Source organism: Coccinella septempunctata, chromosome 8, assembly GCF_907165205.1.
Source record: "Coccinella septempunctata chromosome 8, icCocSept1.1, whole genome shotgun sequence".
Classification (NCBI taxonomy): domain Eukaryota; kingdom Metazoa; phylum Arthropoda; class Insecta; order Coleoptera; family Coccinellidae; genus Coccinella; species Coccinella septempunctata.
The window spans coordinates 22,211,094-22,227,332 of NC_058196.1; the positions used below are offsets into that span (position 1 = coordinate 22,211,094).

A 16,239-nucleotide genomic window follows, 5' to 3' on the forward strand; every position below is an offset into this window, starting at 1 on the left:
ACTGAAAAGACCTATTCTCGAGGTGATCACTCTGCCACATTCAGGACATTCAAAATTTCCTTGCGCTGATGGATTTCGACGTCTGGCAGAGGATAGATCGCAATGATGATCTTGATGCACTTGGCAATATCGAATTTGGATTTCCCAGATATTTTCCCCGTAGAAGAAATTATTTCGAAAGAATGGACCTCACTTTTTTCAGAAGTTTTCGTTCAACGAAAGAAACCGTGTTATTTTTTTGCCATATATGGAGAATGATTTGGAATTTAATAATTAGTTATATTATACATATATAGATATTTCAGGAATAATATTGTTGACCCAATAAATCAATTGCTACCTACATTGCGGTTTTATGCTAGTTCTGGTCAGTTGATAATTTTATAAATGTAGATGTATCGAAAGTATCAAGAATTATTGCTGCAGTTTCATTAGCAATTGGTAAATTATATTCCGAATTCATTACAATGACCAAAGATGAGGATATAGTGCAAATTCTACAGTCCTTTCACAAGAAGGCTCTTTTTCCTCGAGTAATAGGATGTGTTGATGCTATCCATGTTCGCGCACTTCAAATATTCAAAACACAACACCGAAACTGCATATGAAATGTTCAAATTTCCCACCTTGACAACAGAAGTTTAGTCAGAAAACCTTGACTTCTTTTTCTTTTTAAATTATCTTCTATGATGTGCTTGGCTGAAATTTTGAATTTTTTATGGTGTGAGTGGTGTTGCCAAACCTATCAATGATTAAAGTAAACAACGATTATGATTCCACGGTGCAAACCGTCAACCGCTAAGCAACGTTTAAATATTAAACGTCGATTAGTTTAACCATGGTTACCAGCGAAACGGTGCAAACGGGCATAAGTGTCCCTTAAAATGAACCCTTAACTTAAATTACGTTGCACCAACTGTTAAGTGACATTTAAATGGCTAAAGCTAGACTTAAATCTAAGCGCTCCTGTAATGACCACTTAGGTATTTAAGGGCGCCATTCTAACCTAAAATAATTTGTTGAATTGGCTGCAGAATTTCCCATTTTTGATGGATTTTGAAAATTGAATAAATTCATTACTGAACACCAAGCCTTTTCCTTTGCCTTTATTGTTATGCCATCAGTCTTTCAATTTTCAATTTTGTGTCACAAATCATACTATAGTTAGCAACAAACTCTTTTCTTCTGTTGAGAAGTTGAGTGCCCTTTGTAGGTTACCACCACTTGCTTGGAAATCATTCATCGTATTCGTACTAACAAGGACAATAAGGACTTTTTCTTCACGTTCCTCTTCAACATTAATAAAACAAATTCACACAAGACCTTACAAAGAAAGTGTTGTACTTATATAAACTTAGGTACCTTCTATTTGACAATCCTTGACTGACTGACTGACAGGACAATTAAGTTAGGTTAATGAAATGACAACGATCATCGGAAACCGACCAATTAATGAAATAGCTTCATTGGACTAGGATGAAGTTGCACCAAAATAAAAAACAGAAATATCAATAGATATAAAAACTTAAGGGCCCCTTACTTAAGATTCTATTAAGCCACAGTCGTGCAACTGGGAATAAAATTAAGCGTCCATTAACTTTAAACGACACTTAGTTGAGTACTCGTTTTAAGGGGTATTGGTGAAAACGGGCCTTAGCTAGTTTTGAAACTTAACTTATGTATGTCTTGAGTAATGGTCTTGAACTAGACTTGAGATTACAAAACGAAAAGAGAATTTAGTATTTTTATTTCCGCTTGATATTTTTTCATCACTGTGGCTTGCAATGGATTAATATTAGTTCTGCCAACATAGCAAAACGAAAACGAACGAGTTCCACTTCAGAAATCGCGAAAGGTGATCTGGTTGCATATTACCTGGTACGTTGTTGGTATAACACCCGTCAACCAACATATGCCCATCCCTCGGGTCGCATAGGGGAGGAAGAATACCCACAATAGTCATACTGGCACGTACATATCGCCATAAAGAACCTGCGGAATCAATCAAAGTTCCTTGTATTCGACAAGAATTCACAACTCGCAAAGAGCAATGTTCAATCTAAAATGTACAAGAAGCTATTTTACATACGGAGATGGTAAAGTGGGAGAGACGAAAGAATCAAATCCACATCGCTATATTATAGGATTCTCAGGTCCTGTGAAACACGAACTCATTGCTGAAAAATTATGAGATGAGATTGAATAGAAGTGATGGTCTTATGTCGTGTTACTTCAAAGCATTATTCAGTATTAATTGATATAAAAACATTAATATTATTCACAATAACTATGAAGTTTTATAATCGAGCATGACAAATCATTATATCCCATTTGTCACGTTTGAACGTTCAGAAATAAAAGATAGATAGTACTTTATTTGATCCTTTCTTACATATACCAACAAAAGGTATAGATCGTGTCACAAATAACATCAAAACAACCAAAGAAAACAAATTACACAATTTTCCCCTATAAACCCCTCAAAATTTTCTTCAAGGAGGTAATCTCCTAGAGAATAATAACATTTGTTACATAGAAAGTTTTTCAATACCTTTTTATACTTATTGTTATCTTCACAATTAATTTTGGATTTGAAACTGTTTGGTAATTTATTCCATATTGCAAATATACTATAGGTCACATTTTTTTGTATGTATGTTGAGCTTGTTATATCCTGAATTAATTTTTTTTTATTTCTTGTTTCATAATTATGTTTCAGCTCATAATATCATTTATTTATTTGAAAATGAAAGGTTGAGTAGGCTATATTTTAATCTGGCAACTCTTGTATGAAAGGAAATAAACAACTATAATGAATGATTACATATTTGAGATGAATATCAGAGCTAATACGGGTCCCTTATGGTTTATTTTATTACACAGACTACTGCGATCGCAAAATGGAATGGAAAAAGTGAGTTTATGGTTATGTTTCTGATATAGTAGGTTAAAATGGCATATTTAATGATAGTAAAAACTTCAGCGTCAGGTTTCCAGGGGTGGAATAGCTCATTCTGAATACACAAAATGGCTGTACCTTTCTGTCTAGGCTGAATATAAAAAAATGGTAAAGAAAAAAAGTGTTCCTTTTGAATTGCAATTCTGCAAGTGTTGAGAGGCTGTATTCACACCGAGAAAGTTAAAAAACGGTAGTGGCACGTGGTTTATCACGTGGATTTTTGACGAAAATTTCTAATGGCAAAGTAAGTGAGAATAACCTCGATAGAATATAAAGGCTAGCTTGTGTTTGCATCACAGGATGAAAACGTGCTCAACTAGGGCAATGGAGATCCCACACCTCTTTATTTTGTGATACATAGATTAGCCAATGAGGCCACCTTGAAAATATCTAGAGGAGGTAAGGGTGATTGAAGAATTAGTATTGTATGCAGCTGCTCATTATTTCTAAGCCGCTGTACAAGTGTCTTTCAGGCAGAAATATTTGCAATCTAAAGACTTGTATAAACCCGTAAAGAAACTATCAGACATAGCCATACATTCTGACAGACTACAAGCGATGTGGATTACGACCAACGTCCTCTCCATTTCCCACAAAATCCATTCTCCATTACAAAAGCGGACGGTGCTCATCGATAAAAACATCATGTTTTGCTTATAGATACAAGGAACTATGGTGAAATTTTTTTCAACCAACCTTCCAGTTTAACTATTGTGATTGGTTACCTGGCTTCCTTTAGAGTCCTCTGAAAGCGACTTGTACGTACCTTATTTGATGATGTGGCCTTTCGATAGCTTACTGAAGTAATCTAGAGAAAAAAACCGACAGAAAAAAAATAAGGCGTAAGTACCTGGTAAGTTATTTGTGTAGCCGCCGTCTAATAGCAGATGGCCGTCTACTGGATCGCATAGCGGGGGCATATAGCCAGAAAGTGACATTGAAGCTCTCACATACCTCCATAGTGAGCCTACGGAAAAGCTCTATAACTACTTACTTCATCAAAATACAGACACTCAATTTCGAATACGAAGAAACATCGGAATAAATGAACCTCATAACGGCCTGCACTGCGCCGGTTTTGAGCTTAAATGATCGATGTTTCTTAGTATTGCAATCATAGGAATTAGCAGATATTCGATTATGTGAATCAAGTGACACAACGAAATAATAATCCTACCGCTACATCCAATAGTTAAAATTTACTCATTACCTCTACTCCTCTAGATAAACACGCTTCTCTACATCTCTGCATCTACATCTCTGCATCTACTTGACATAGAGAAACGTAATCGATACCTAGAGTCTTATTTTATGTTTATTCTTAGTTACAAGCAATTATAGATTTTTTCCAATATAACTTGATACTTAAGGGAATGAAGAGAAATACACATATTCATAAAATATGATTGTAGGAATTCAACTGGAAAATAATATAATAATACAGAAGCTTTTTTATCAGTAAAATGAAAGCGTGTTCTCATTTTCGTTAATGTATATTGTGCGTGGACGAACATATACAGTGAAATTATGGTACAATATACACATTGAAGTGATTGTTATGGTGGAGTGTTTTTTAGTGACCTACCTATCCTGAAAAGATGTTTCTTAAATATCTTCAGATTTACTCACTATTTCCTGCGATAATGATTCTATATAGAATTATTGAAAAAAAGGTTTCATATTACTTCTTACTTCAAAATATTGAAAGTCATATAACCACTCTTTCAGACCGCATCGAAATTCATTTTGGTCTATGAGAAATGAAATACGAAATACTTAACAAGTTGCCTGATAATCGCTTATGGAATAAAAAATCAAGAAAAACTACTGACGTTCACTAAGAAGCTTTTGCGAGCAAATAAGTGTGAGGTACTGAACCATCGGAAACGATGACGTTTCGGTTATCTGTTTCGTTTTTCCACTGTCGCTCTCCACAGTCCAGTACTTGAAATTGAATGAGCTCTCATCCAACTACTGTATGGCAACAACGCCATCTTGAATATTTTATTGAGCGGTTTTTTGTGTATATTCTTCATTTTGACGAGTTCTAACTTCTTTCGAAAACAAAAGACTCAACTTTGAAAACAATCTGTATTGGACATGATTTGTCAACAAGATGTCACAAACAGTACTAAAAATTCAGGGAAATTCTATGTTTAATCGTGCTTTCTATAGATGTACCATAGCGATCATCAATGTCACAAAAATTAAGAAACACTTAATTTCTCATGCGTATACTGAAAGAGTGTATCTAATCAATGAGAATTTATTCTGCTGCACTATTGAAAATTTAGAAGTATTTTCAAAAGTGAAAAATAAATTGGAAATTCAAAAACTGTTAAATGTTGAATTTTGTGGAACATACAGGATAACCAATCACAATAATACGAAGATTTAGTAGAATGATGTACATGTGATGAAATGAACCATATTCAAATGAGTGAATTAAGGAAATAATCTTTCGAAGTGAATTCATATTGTGAGAATTACGTCATCACTAGGACCTTTATGTAGAACGGACAACATAGACTTAAAACCAAAAAATATTTTGACAAGCGTCATATCCTAACATTTTAGTCCCAAACAGTGTAGAACGTGTCAAATTTCCAAGGCCAACCGACTGCTTTTATAAAAGTGAATGGGACTATACAAAGTTGGTTCCTTTCAGTGTTCAATCTGAAGGATAATAAATAAGAAATTAATCCACATCTCTGTGTTAATCTAATTAATCAACGTCTCTGTGTTACAGTGAATTAAGTGGAAAACCTTCTTTGGAAGGTAACAGCCAGTTAAATAATAAATTTCAAGATTCCCTCAATTTAAAGCTTCTTTTGGTTTCTCTTTTTAGCTGGACTGAAGGAAGCTTTAAAAGACACACCATTAAAATTTATTGCCCCATTAAAATTCAAAACTGTCCATTTTGACGAGAATTATGGGCGTAAGTATTTTACATTGAATGTACACTATGGTGGCATTGTTCAAGTCTTCCAAATATTTTTTAGTGCCGTCAATATATTAGAGCTTTCATCTTTCGAAAGATTATTTCCAACTAAACATCAACATTGTACAAAACATATACAGCCAAACAAATAAAACAATACTCACCGTGATAATGTACCCTCATGCCGGATGAGGTTATATCTGTAGTCACGGTGAAATAGGGAAGCCATAGATCTTCTATGTAAGTTTCGCCGAATGCCGATCTAATTGTCGTATTGAAATCTTTACCGCTAAACATCGACGTAACCGGATAGGTTAGATCTAAAAGCTGTCTCCACCACTGGGTCATTTTCTAAAATCATACTGTATATAAACATTCTAAAACTACTTCAAAATTTCGTATATTATGTGAATTGTACTCTGGATCATCATCAGTGGGAGACTTCGGTCCAAGTTTGACAGTTTTCTACTACTGAGGAACGACAATTTCCGATTCCGAACAAATTTGACATGTTGAGATCAATAAAATACGTGTTGTGTCCCCATTGTCCATTCACTTTTATAAAAGCAGTCGATCGGCCATGGTTTACTTTTTTGTAACTAGAGCGGAGGTTGGCGCACATGAAATAATGGCAAAACGACGTTGCCACAACTGTTTGCCCAAAGAGATGGTGGCAGTTGAGGATTTTATTTTCGAAAAACAAAATATGGAATCGTAGAAAAACGAACACGTTTTTACACAATACTTGATTATGCGAAAGATCATTTGGAATATAACGGGCGACAGACATCGCTTTTCAAAATTTTAAAATCGATAAGATTATACAGGGTGAGTCTTTGACTCGTACAAATATTTCAACAGTAGATACTTGAGGTCAAAATAAACACTTATTTCCTATAACATTTTTTCGATTCGGACCTGATGAAAAGATATAGCCATTTTAAGTTTTCATAATGAGCTGTGCCACCTCTGGAAGAACAAATTTACCTTCAGAATAAACAGCTGAATCAGTGACACTACACATTTGTGGATCTTTTACACAAAATTGCATTAAGGCAAACTAAATCGTTTTTAAAAAAGGACTTACACAGTACATGTGCGAATTAGAAATATAAAAATGACAAACAAGATATTGGTATGCAACCAAACATTTCTATATTCAATTTCTCTAATAATATGTGAGAAATTGCTACTACTTAAGAACATGGTGCTCATTTGAAACCCAATGATGTTTTAACCTCCCATATTCGAAAAATGTGTCAAATTTACAAGTACAACCGACTGCTTTTATATAAGCGAATGGACTGTAATTGTGTTTCGATTGAAAGGAAGTTGAGTGAGGTCGTTTCGTAGACAAATGAAGCAGCTTCTAAGTATTATTTGGTACATCTTCAACCCAAAATGAACCTTGAATTGACCTCAAACGAAGATGGTACAGATTTCAGTAAAGACACCCTCTATATATGTCCGTTAAAGCAAGTAGTAAAAAAATATTACCTTTGACCATTCCCTCGCTTTTTGAGTCATGGTTGTGATATTTCTTTCTTGGCACCAAAGGGCTCCCATGAAGGCACCTATGCTAACGCCGCCTACCATATCTATGGGAATTCCTGCTTCCTGGTGAAAATTTATGTAAATCATTAGTGGTTTTGAAATTAAGAAAGAAATTTGATGGAATAATAAGCACTATGAGCGTTTTACTCAAGAGAAATCCTTTTTAGCCTCTGTTTCAGTGAAATTTTTTTTTATTTACCTGTATCGCTTTGATCATTCCTATATGGGCGGCACCCCTGGCTCCACCCCCGCCCAATACTAGTCCAACCGATTTACCAGTGAGCCACCTGGCCAATCTTGAAAAATCAGAATGGACGTTCGGTTCTGAAGAACATACTTTGGAATACAATTCATTCTGAAAATAGAAAATAAACAACTGAACATTGTTGCGAAACTCGCGGTATCATGAATGGTCGTATGATTTGAGTTCATACAGGTTGAGTCAACAGTGCTCGATAACTCCATTGAACTCTAAAAGAACTCTTGTAGAGTTCAATGTAACTCTCAAACATTTTGGGCTAGGAGTATGATTCAAACTTTGGCGGATAAGCATAAGCTGAAATTACTTTTGATTTATTAGTCTGAAAGTGGTGAAACACGATACCACCCTGCTTTTTCAGAGAATACCCAATTTTTATATCAAATTCTGAATCTACACGAAATTCTGATTTCGAAATATTCGAATTGTGATAATTTTTTTCGACGAAAAATTTTATGGTTATGATGGTTAACTAGGGATCATATCTTGAAAACCGTTCACGATGAATGAATAACTTTTTTTATTGAATTCTCGAAGAGTTTTCAAGTCTTCTTCAGTTTTTCGATCATTGCAATTCAATTCGTCATAAAGGATTTCTAAACAATGCGCTAACGGCAAAGTTTGAATAATTCTCCTCACAGTCCAACATTATTATTAATATTAATTAATATTACTAATATTAATTAATATTACTAATATTAATTAACTAATTAATATTAGTTATCGAGCATTGATGACTGGGCCTGTAACTCAACCGAAACGCTATCATCAATACATATATCTGCACAATAGTTTATTCCACATTCTGTTGGGAGCAAAACTTTGGAGGACGATAAATGTTGGCTGAGTCTACTGATTACAGAAACACAGGGTGGTTTATGTTTCTGAAAAGAAATTGTATCCTCCTTAGCCTCAACTATTTACCACGGATCTAATTTGAATTTCTTACAAGTGTTTTCAGATAAATCAACTTTATAAGTTTCTTCTTCTTCGAGGGTTTGAAATGAGCTTCAGCTGTCAGTGGCTATAAGCTACCCTCGCTCTGGTCGTGCAGGGATCTATTGGAAGTTTCGAAGAAAGTGGCAAGTTTGGCCATTAGATGGCCCTGATTTTCAGCCGATACCCAAAGCTTCCTTACGATTCATCATAAAACCACGATAACTTGACTGAAATCATTTCTGTAGTGAATCAGCATAGTGTTAGTGTAGTGTAGAGTGCTAATTGCAAATTGTACGGCTAATAAAATAAAGTGATCCGTTATTCTTAAATATTGGTGAAAATGGACGTGAGGGAAAAAATTAGCTTTGTGAAGAAGGACAAACCGAATCAAACTCAGCCCGGTCGTTACCTCCGAGAAGAAAAGGCCCAGGTGCTTGTGACGTATAGCGCTGTGACGTCAGCACTGCGAGGTCTAACGTTTAACACCAAAGAGTTGGTTTAACCCTCTCACCTTACGCGGATCGCGAATCGACGAACATAGACGTCGACGAATCAAAGCTTCGAACGCGAAAATCACGTGAGAGCGTCTATGGTCTCAATTGGTCTATGCAAGAACCCGCCAAAAAATGGCCTGCCGCCTGCCGTTTATAGACAACTCAGTTTGGCGAGTCTGAATTGCGCGTGACGGTGAAAGTTTAAATCTTTTTCGAATAATTCAGTTACTGAATTGAATAGTGAAAAGTACTTTTCAATACTATTTGTGTTGTGAGTGATATTAGGACATAATTTATAATGCCGTACTCCTGTTGTTTTCCTAGTTGTAGAGGAAACTACAAAAATGGACCAAAAGTGCATGCATTCCGTTTTCCTACAGACACCAAAATGTGTAGCAAGAGGATGCTTGCTATTCCTAGAAAAAATTTCAACCCATCTGTACATAGCAGATTCTGTGAGTTGCATTTTTTAGAAGAAAACATAGTCAAGTTTTCTTCAGCAACGGACTCGAAAAGTGGTGAGATCTTATCGGTTAGATTAAATTTATAATGACGAGTTAGTTGTCGAAGATAATTACACCCTTATAAAAAGTTTGAGTCGAGGAAAATTGCTCTATCCAAAAGATTCTATTGTTCAAATAGTTTTATATGCCTATATAATATTCAACAAAATTCTTCTCGAATTTGAAGAAACATTCCTGAGCCTTCATAATAAGCGTGCATGTTTAACGCAATTCATTTTAAAATTGTTTTTTGAACACGAACTTTTGCCGGATAATAAGTGTGAAATCCATACTGGTGAACGCATTTCTAATATAGTGATAACCTGAACCACCAACACACTATTAAAAAATTATTGCGGAAAGACAAACGACTCTTCAAGTAAAACCTATAACAGCAGAAAATTGAAAAAATTTGTAGCTTGATTACATTCGAATTTTTGTTTCCAATGAGTTTTGTCATTCACCTATGATTCTTTTCTCAGATACTGTATGATGAAATTCTTGTCGTTTTTTTCCGCATTATTCTTCAGACTGATAAGAAAATGGTTTTTGTTTTGAAACTTCGTTTTCCCATAATAAAATCGAATGGGAGACAAAGAACGACTGGCATCCTCTTTAATCTGAAAGCCCTTCCATTGCAGAATTATTGACAATAATTTCCGAATGATAAACATCCCAAAAAACCGAAAAAATTGAATAATAGACGTGAATGCCGCGCCAAAAACGTTCCACGTCTTAGGCCTCGCTATGCTGACGTCACACGACAGCGCCCAGGCCTTTTCATATCGGAGGTAACGGCCCGGTTCATCAAGAAACCGATCGGATATAACGAAAATTGAAAACGGCCTCGAAACCATCAGAATAAGAAACCGCCACAGTAACCTACTTTTGGAAACAGTCGATGAATCTGCAACAACAACGAAAACGTCGAAAACCAAAGTGAGAATCCCTCCCATAGTGATAGATGGTGTATTTACGCGTGCGGAACATGAAAAGATGGTTAACATCATAAGAGCCATTATTGATGACGAAGAATTCTATATAAAATATGGAAAAGATACATCCAGCGTGTTAGTTGAAGACGAACGAAACTTCAACAGACTGAAACGGTACTTCTCGGCTGCGGGGTTTAATTTCCACACTTACGCCACCGAAACAAATAAAACCCAAGCGTTTGTCCTACGTGGTTTTGTACCCGGAGTGAACATTGAAAAACTAAAATGCGAATTAATAGAAGAATATAAAATCAACGTGAAAAATATGTTTCTAATGAAAGGGACCAGAAACCCGCTCTCTCGCCCGCCCTTTATGGTAATAACAGATAGCAAAGTTACTCTAGAAAACTTGCAGAAGCAAGTTAAAGTTTTAAATCACGTAGTAGTTTCATGGGAGCGCCCCTACTCAAAAGATATTATACAGTGTAGGAGATGTCAAAAATGGGGACACGCCACCTCAAATTGTTATGGACCACAAAAGTGTCTGAAATGTGCTGGAGGACATCTCACCAGGGACTGTACGAAACCACGGGACGAACCAGCAAAATGTGCCAACTGCAGCGGCAAACATCCCGCGAACAGTGTTAACTGCGAGACATACATTGAAATAATGGAAAGGAGAAGACTCAGAAACTCTCAACTATCCAGGCAAACTGTTGAGGCCCCCGAGCAGTATACTCCTGCCCCAATACAAGAGAAAAACCCTCGGGAGGAAAGAAAGAAGATTCAGGAAACCAGGACGAATAGCCAGACGAACCAACACAAGGAGGAACAAAGTATTCAACAATGTATGGAGGTAATGGGTACATTTTTTGAAATTAAGAAAAAAATTGATCGTCTTAATAAGGATTTCAAAATTGCCGATTTTTTTTCATTAATGATTCTAATGAAAGAACTTGAATCAAAATTTGGCAAACTCCAATAGCGCAGGCGAAAAATTCCATGTATTTTATACTTTCATTAATCGTCTTTAATTCACAACCAAGTCTTAATCAAGTTACCTGGAATTCCGACGAAGTTCGTAACAACTGACAAGAAATTTCATATTTTCTAAATAAGCATTCTATTTCTATTTTTCTCATAAATGAAACTCATCTAATACCCTCGAACAATTTTAAAATTAAGGAATTCCACGTAATTAAAAAGGATCGCTCAGGTAACACGCACAGATTCTTATGAATAGTGCAGTTCAATGGAGGACTTCCCTACATGTTTGCCAACCTAGAAAAAGGTCTAAAAGGTCTACCATCAGGGAATGATTGCTTTCTAACGAAACCTACTTCATTCTTTCCGCAATGATCAAATATATTTATAAAATTCTATCGAGCTTTCTAGAGTTTACTGTTAAAAAGAAAAAAAGATTTTCATAACCTCGATTGCTGATTGGTTGAAATTTATGTTGGTATCACTACTTCTTGTGACAATCGACATATTTCATTGGCAAATGTCATTTTTACTGATATATATAATATTAATATTGTCTGCTGTATAGCTCACAAAATACAAGAAAACAAGAATGCGTTCAAGCAAAGATTGTGCACATAACCAAAACTTTGCCCATAACCTAACAGATTACTTTTTTCTTCTTGACATTTGCCAACGAAACATGTCAATTGTCACAAGAAGTAGTAATACCAACATAAATTTCAACCAATCAGCAATCGAGGTTATGAAAATCTTTTTTTCTTTTTAACAGTAAACTCTAGAAAGCTCGATAGAATTTCATAAATATATTTGATCATTGCGGAAAGAATGAAGTAGGTTTCGTTAGAAAGCAATCATTCCCTGTTGGTAGACCTTTTAGACCTTTTTCTAGGTTGGCAAACATGTAGGGAAGTCCTCCATTCAAAATTCTACCTGAGACCCAATGTACCTTAGAGAACGTTTGTATTCAAATTACAAACGGCCCTAAATTTATATCTATTTACAACAATCCTTCCAATAATTTCGAAGAAAGTTGTAAGTTTTTTCTTTTCCCGTTAATTTAAATTATAAACTTCACCCTACAAACAACAACACAATGTTATAATAACACCATGTTGCAAAGTTTTAACCAGAAAATACTACAAACATCATTGTAGGAACTTTTTTTATGTATAACTGTGAACATATTATATTGTAAATAAGCTCTGTAAACATTGAATAAAGTATTGTTGTGTATTGTATCTGTAGTAAATCCTTGATACTATCGATGATCGTTCAGCCATTGTATAAAGATGGTCTTTATACAATGGTTTCGTGTCTTGAGCGTGAGGTAAGCTCAAGGAATTCCTCGTGAAATCCAAATTTTAGCCAATACCCACAATCTTCTTACCCTTCAACATGAAGCCTCGAAGTTGGTTGAGAATGTTAAGATCATACTTCACAGGATCATTTCTGTAGTATATCTTCACACATTCTCAACTCACATTGAGAGTGGTCGTAACCTCGACGATGAGTCGTAGTTTCGTGTCTTGAGCGTGAGGCAAGCTCAAGGAATTCCTCGTGAAATCCTTGTGGCTATCGATGATCGTTCAGCTGAATTTGTTCAGTTACGGACACGAAACAATCTGAGGAGTTGCCTCTTTTCATTGAATCAATGTAACAGCGACAGATGGAATCAATTTCTCATTTGATTATTTGATTCCTCATTTTCTTATTGATATTTCCTCATCGTCTATTCAATTTTCTGATTATTGCATGACTGTTTCTTTCATTTTTCATCAAGTGTGTTGGGTACTCCTTTTGTACATCTTTACTCAAAATTACCACACAAATTCAAATCTGGTGGAGTAAACTTCATTTATACAGAAAAATACAGAATATTGCATATATTGAGTTATTCAAGAGTCAAAAAAATACATATTTAATTTAAAAGATGAAACATTCTTCGAACTTTTATTTCCGCAACCTGAATGTATTCGGGTACGGTCTCACAAAAGGGACGTTAAAGCTTAGGGTTCAGTCATGAATCATAATACAGTCAAACAGCTGTAAGTCACTTCATTCAACAATATCCTATATTAGGAGGTTTGAAGAAACTAGAAAGTTTTGCTATCAGATGGCTCTGACTTTAAGCCAATACCCACAATCTTCTTACCTTTCAACATAAAGCCTCGAAGTTGGTTGAGAACTTTAAGATCATACTTCACAGGATCATTTCTGTAGTATATCTTCACACATTCTCAACTCACATTGAGAGTGGTCGTAACCTCGACGATGAGTCGTAGTTTCGTGTCTTGAGCGTGAGGCAAGCTCAAGGAATTCCTCGTGAAATCCTTGTGGCTATCGATGATCGTTCAGCTGAATTTGTTCAGTTACGGACACGAAACAATCTGAGGGGTTACCTCTTTTCATTGAATCAATGTAACAGCGACAGTTGGAATCAATTTCTCATTTGATTCCTCATTTTCTTATTGATATTTCCTCATCGTCTATTCAATTTTCTGATCATTGCATGACTGTACATGTTCCTTTCATTTTTCATCAAGAGTGTTTGGGTACTCCTTTTGTACATCTTTACTCAAAATTACCACACAAATTCAAATCTGGTGGAGTAAACTTCATTTTCAAAGTTTTTTAAGAGTCAAAAAAATACATATTTAATCTAAAAGATGAAACATTCTTCGAACTTTTATTTTCGCAACCTGAATGTATTCGGGTACGGTCTCACAAAAGGGACGTTAAAGCTTAGGGTTCAGTCATGAATCATAATACAGTCAAACAGCTGTAAGTCACTTCATTCAACAATATCCTATATTAGGAGGTTTGAAGAAACTAGAAAGTTTTGCTATCAGATGGCTCTGACTTTAAGCCAATACCCACAATCTTCTTACCTTTCAACATAAAGCCTCGAAGTTGGTTGAGAACTTTAAGATCATACTTCACAGGATCATTTCTGTAGTATATCTTCACACATTCTCAACTCACATTGAGAGTGGTCGTAACCTCGACGATGAGTCGTAGTTTCGTGTCTTGAGCGTGAGGCAAGCTCAAGGAATTCCTCGTGAAATCCTTGTGGCTATCGATGATCGTTCAGCTGAATTTGTTCAGTTACGGACACGAAACAATCTGAGGGGTTACCTCTTTTCATTGAATCAATGTAACAGCGACAGTTGGAATCAATTTCTCATTTGATTCCTCATTTTCTAATTGATATTTCCTCATCGTGTATTTGATTAAGACAGATTACAACTTTAACTTTTTTCAATCATTATAAGTTATTGGATGAAATTTTCTAATTACTTATACTACTTTACATATACTCAAATTGCTTCACTTCGATCCACTACTTATACTTCTTTTATTGAATATTCGTAAAACATTGTGGATATTTCACAGTTTTTACGAAAGCTGAAAACTGAGATAGTTTTCTTGTTAGCTTTCCACAAAAATTGCATTTCCGATCCAGTAACTCATTATTTTTTTAGATCTGATTATTTTAGGTACTTTGAAAGCAGGTATAATTTCAATAGAATGATAGAAATCACCCAATAATACCATAAATCATCGAGAATTTTTGTCGGCTCATTTCCACCACAAGAAGTAATCTAAATATACATGTTTCTTCCATTTTTCATCAAGAGTGTTTGGGAATTCCTTGTTTACCAATATCTTTACTCAAAATTACCACACAAATTCAAATCTGGTGGAGTAAACTCTTCATTTATACAGAAAAATACAGAATATTGTATATTATATTGAGTTATTCGAGAGTCAAAAAAAACATTCTTCGAAGTTTTATTTCCGCAACCTGAATGTATTCGGGTACGGACTCACAAAAGGGACGTAAACGCTTAAGGTTCAGTCATGAATCATAATACAGTCATACAGCTGCAAGTCACTTCATTCAACAATATCCTCTATTAGGAGTTTTGAAGAAAGTAGAAAGTTTTGCTATTAGATGGCTCTGACTTTTAGCCAATACCCACAATCTCCTTACGTTTCAATATAAAGCCTCGAAGTTGGTTGAAAATTTTAAGATCATACTTCACAGGATCATTTCTGTAGTATATCTTCACACATTCTCAACTCACATTGAGAGTGGTCGTAACCTCGACGATGAGTCGTAGTTTCGTGTCTTGAGCGTGAGGCAAGCTCAAGGAATTCCTCGTGAAATCCTTGTGGCTATCGATGATCGTTCAGCTGAATTTGTTCAGTTACGGACACAAAACAATCTGAGGGGTTGCTTCTTTTCATTGAATCAATGTAACAGCGACAGTTCCTCATTTTCTTATTGATATTTCCTCATCGTCTATTCAATTTTCTGATTATTGCATGACTATACATGTTTCTTTCGTTTTTCATCAACAGTGTTTGGGTACTCCTTTTGTACCAACATTTTTACTCAAAATTACCACACAAATTCAAATCTGGTGGAGTAAACTCTTCATTTATACAGAAAAATACAGAATATTGTATATTATACTAGCTGACCCGGCAAACGTTGTTTTGCCATATAAATAATTGCCTAAATTACTAAAATGGCTATTAAAAAATAAGGGTTGATCGTAGAAGGGTGAAAATTGAGGATTGTATGTATTTTTGTATGTTGTATCATAAAAAAATAGAAATTAAAAATTTTGTCTAAAAAATAAAATTTAGGGGTGGACTACC

At 35.1% G+C, this 16,239-nt stretch overlaps 1 protein-coding gene and 4 non-coding genes across 7 annotated transcripts in view; 4 read left to right on the plus strand and 1 right to left on the minus strand.

The window, feature by feature from the left end:
- LOC123318549 (neuropathy target esterase sws) overlaps nucleotides 1-16,239 on the minus strand; it is a 30,689-nt gene that overhangs the window by 4,242 nt on the left and 10,208 nt on the right. For 2 of the 3 annotated variants that reach the window (XM_044905204.1, XM_044905206.1), the window contains exons 14-17: nucleotides 7,654-7,809; nucleotides 7,398-7,517; nucleotides 6,065-6,251; nucleotides 3,810-3,926 (exon numbers count right to left, since the gene is read on the minus strand). In XM_044905204.1, the coding sequence (XP_044761139.1) occupies nucleotides 3,810-3,926; nucleotides 6,065-6,251; nucleotides 7,398-7,517; nucleotides 7,654-7,809 (580 nt within the window). Of the gene's footprint in view, nucleotides 1-1,875; nucleotides 1,993-3,809; nucleotides 3,927-6,064; nucleotides 6,252-7,397; nucleotides 7,518-7,653; nucleotides 7,810-16,239 lie in introns of all 3 variants that reach the window. The other variant, XM_044905205.1, reaches the window with a different exon arrangement.
- On the plus strand, nucleotides 12,996-13,202 carry LOC123319620. Its single transcript, XR_006538575.1, has one exon. It is a non-coding gene; the product is annotated as a small nucleolar RNA U3 (small nucleolar RNA).
- Nucleotides 13,761-13,967, plus strand: LOC123319680. Its single transcript, XR_006538626.1, has one exon. It is a non-coding gene; the product is annotated as a small nucleolar RNA U3 (small nucleolar RNA).
- On the plus strand, nucleotides 14,497-14,703 carry LOC123319682. The gene has a single exon (XR_006538628.1). It is a non-coding gene; the product is annotated as a small nucleolar RNA U3 (small nucleolar RNA).
- Nucleotides 15,603-15,809, plus strand: LOC123319610. Its single transcript, XR_006538566.1, has one exon. It is a non-coding gene; the product is annotated as a small nucleolar RNA U3 (small nucleolar RNA).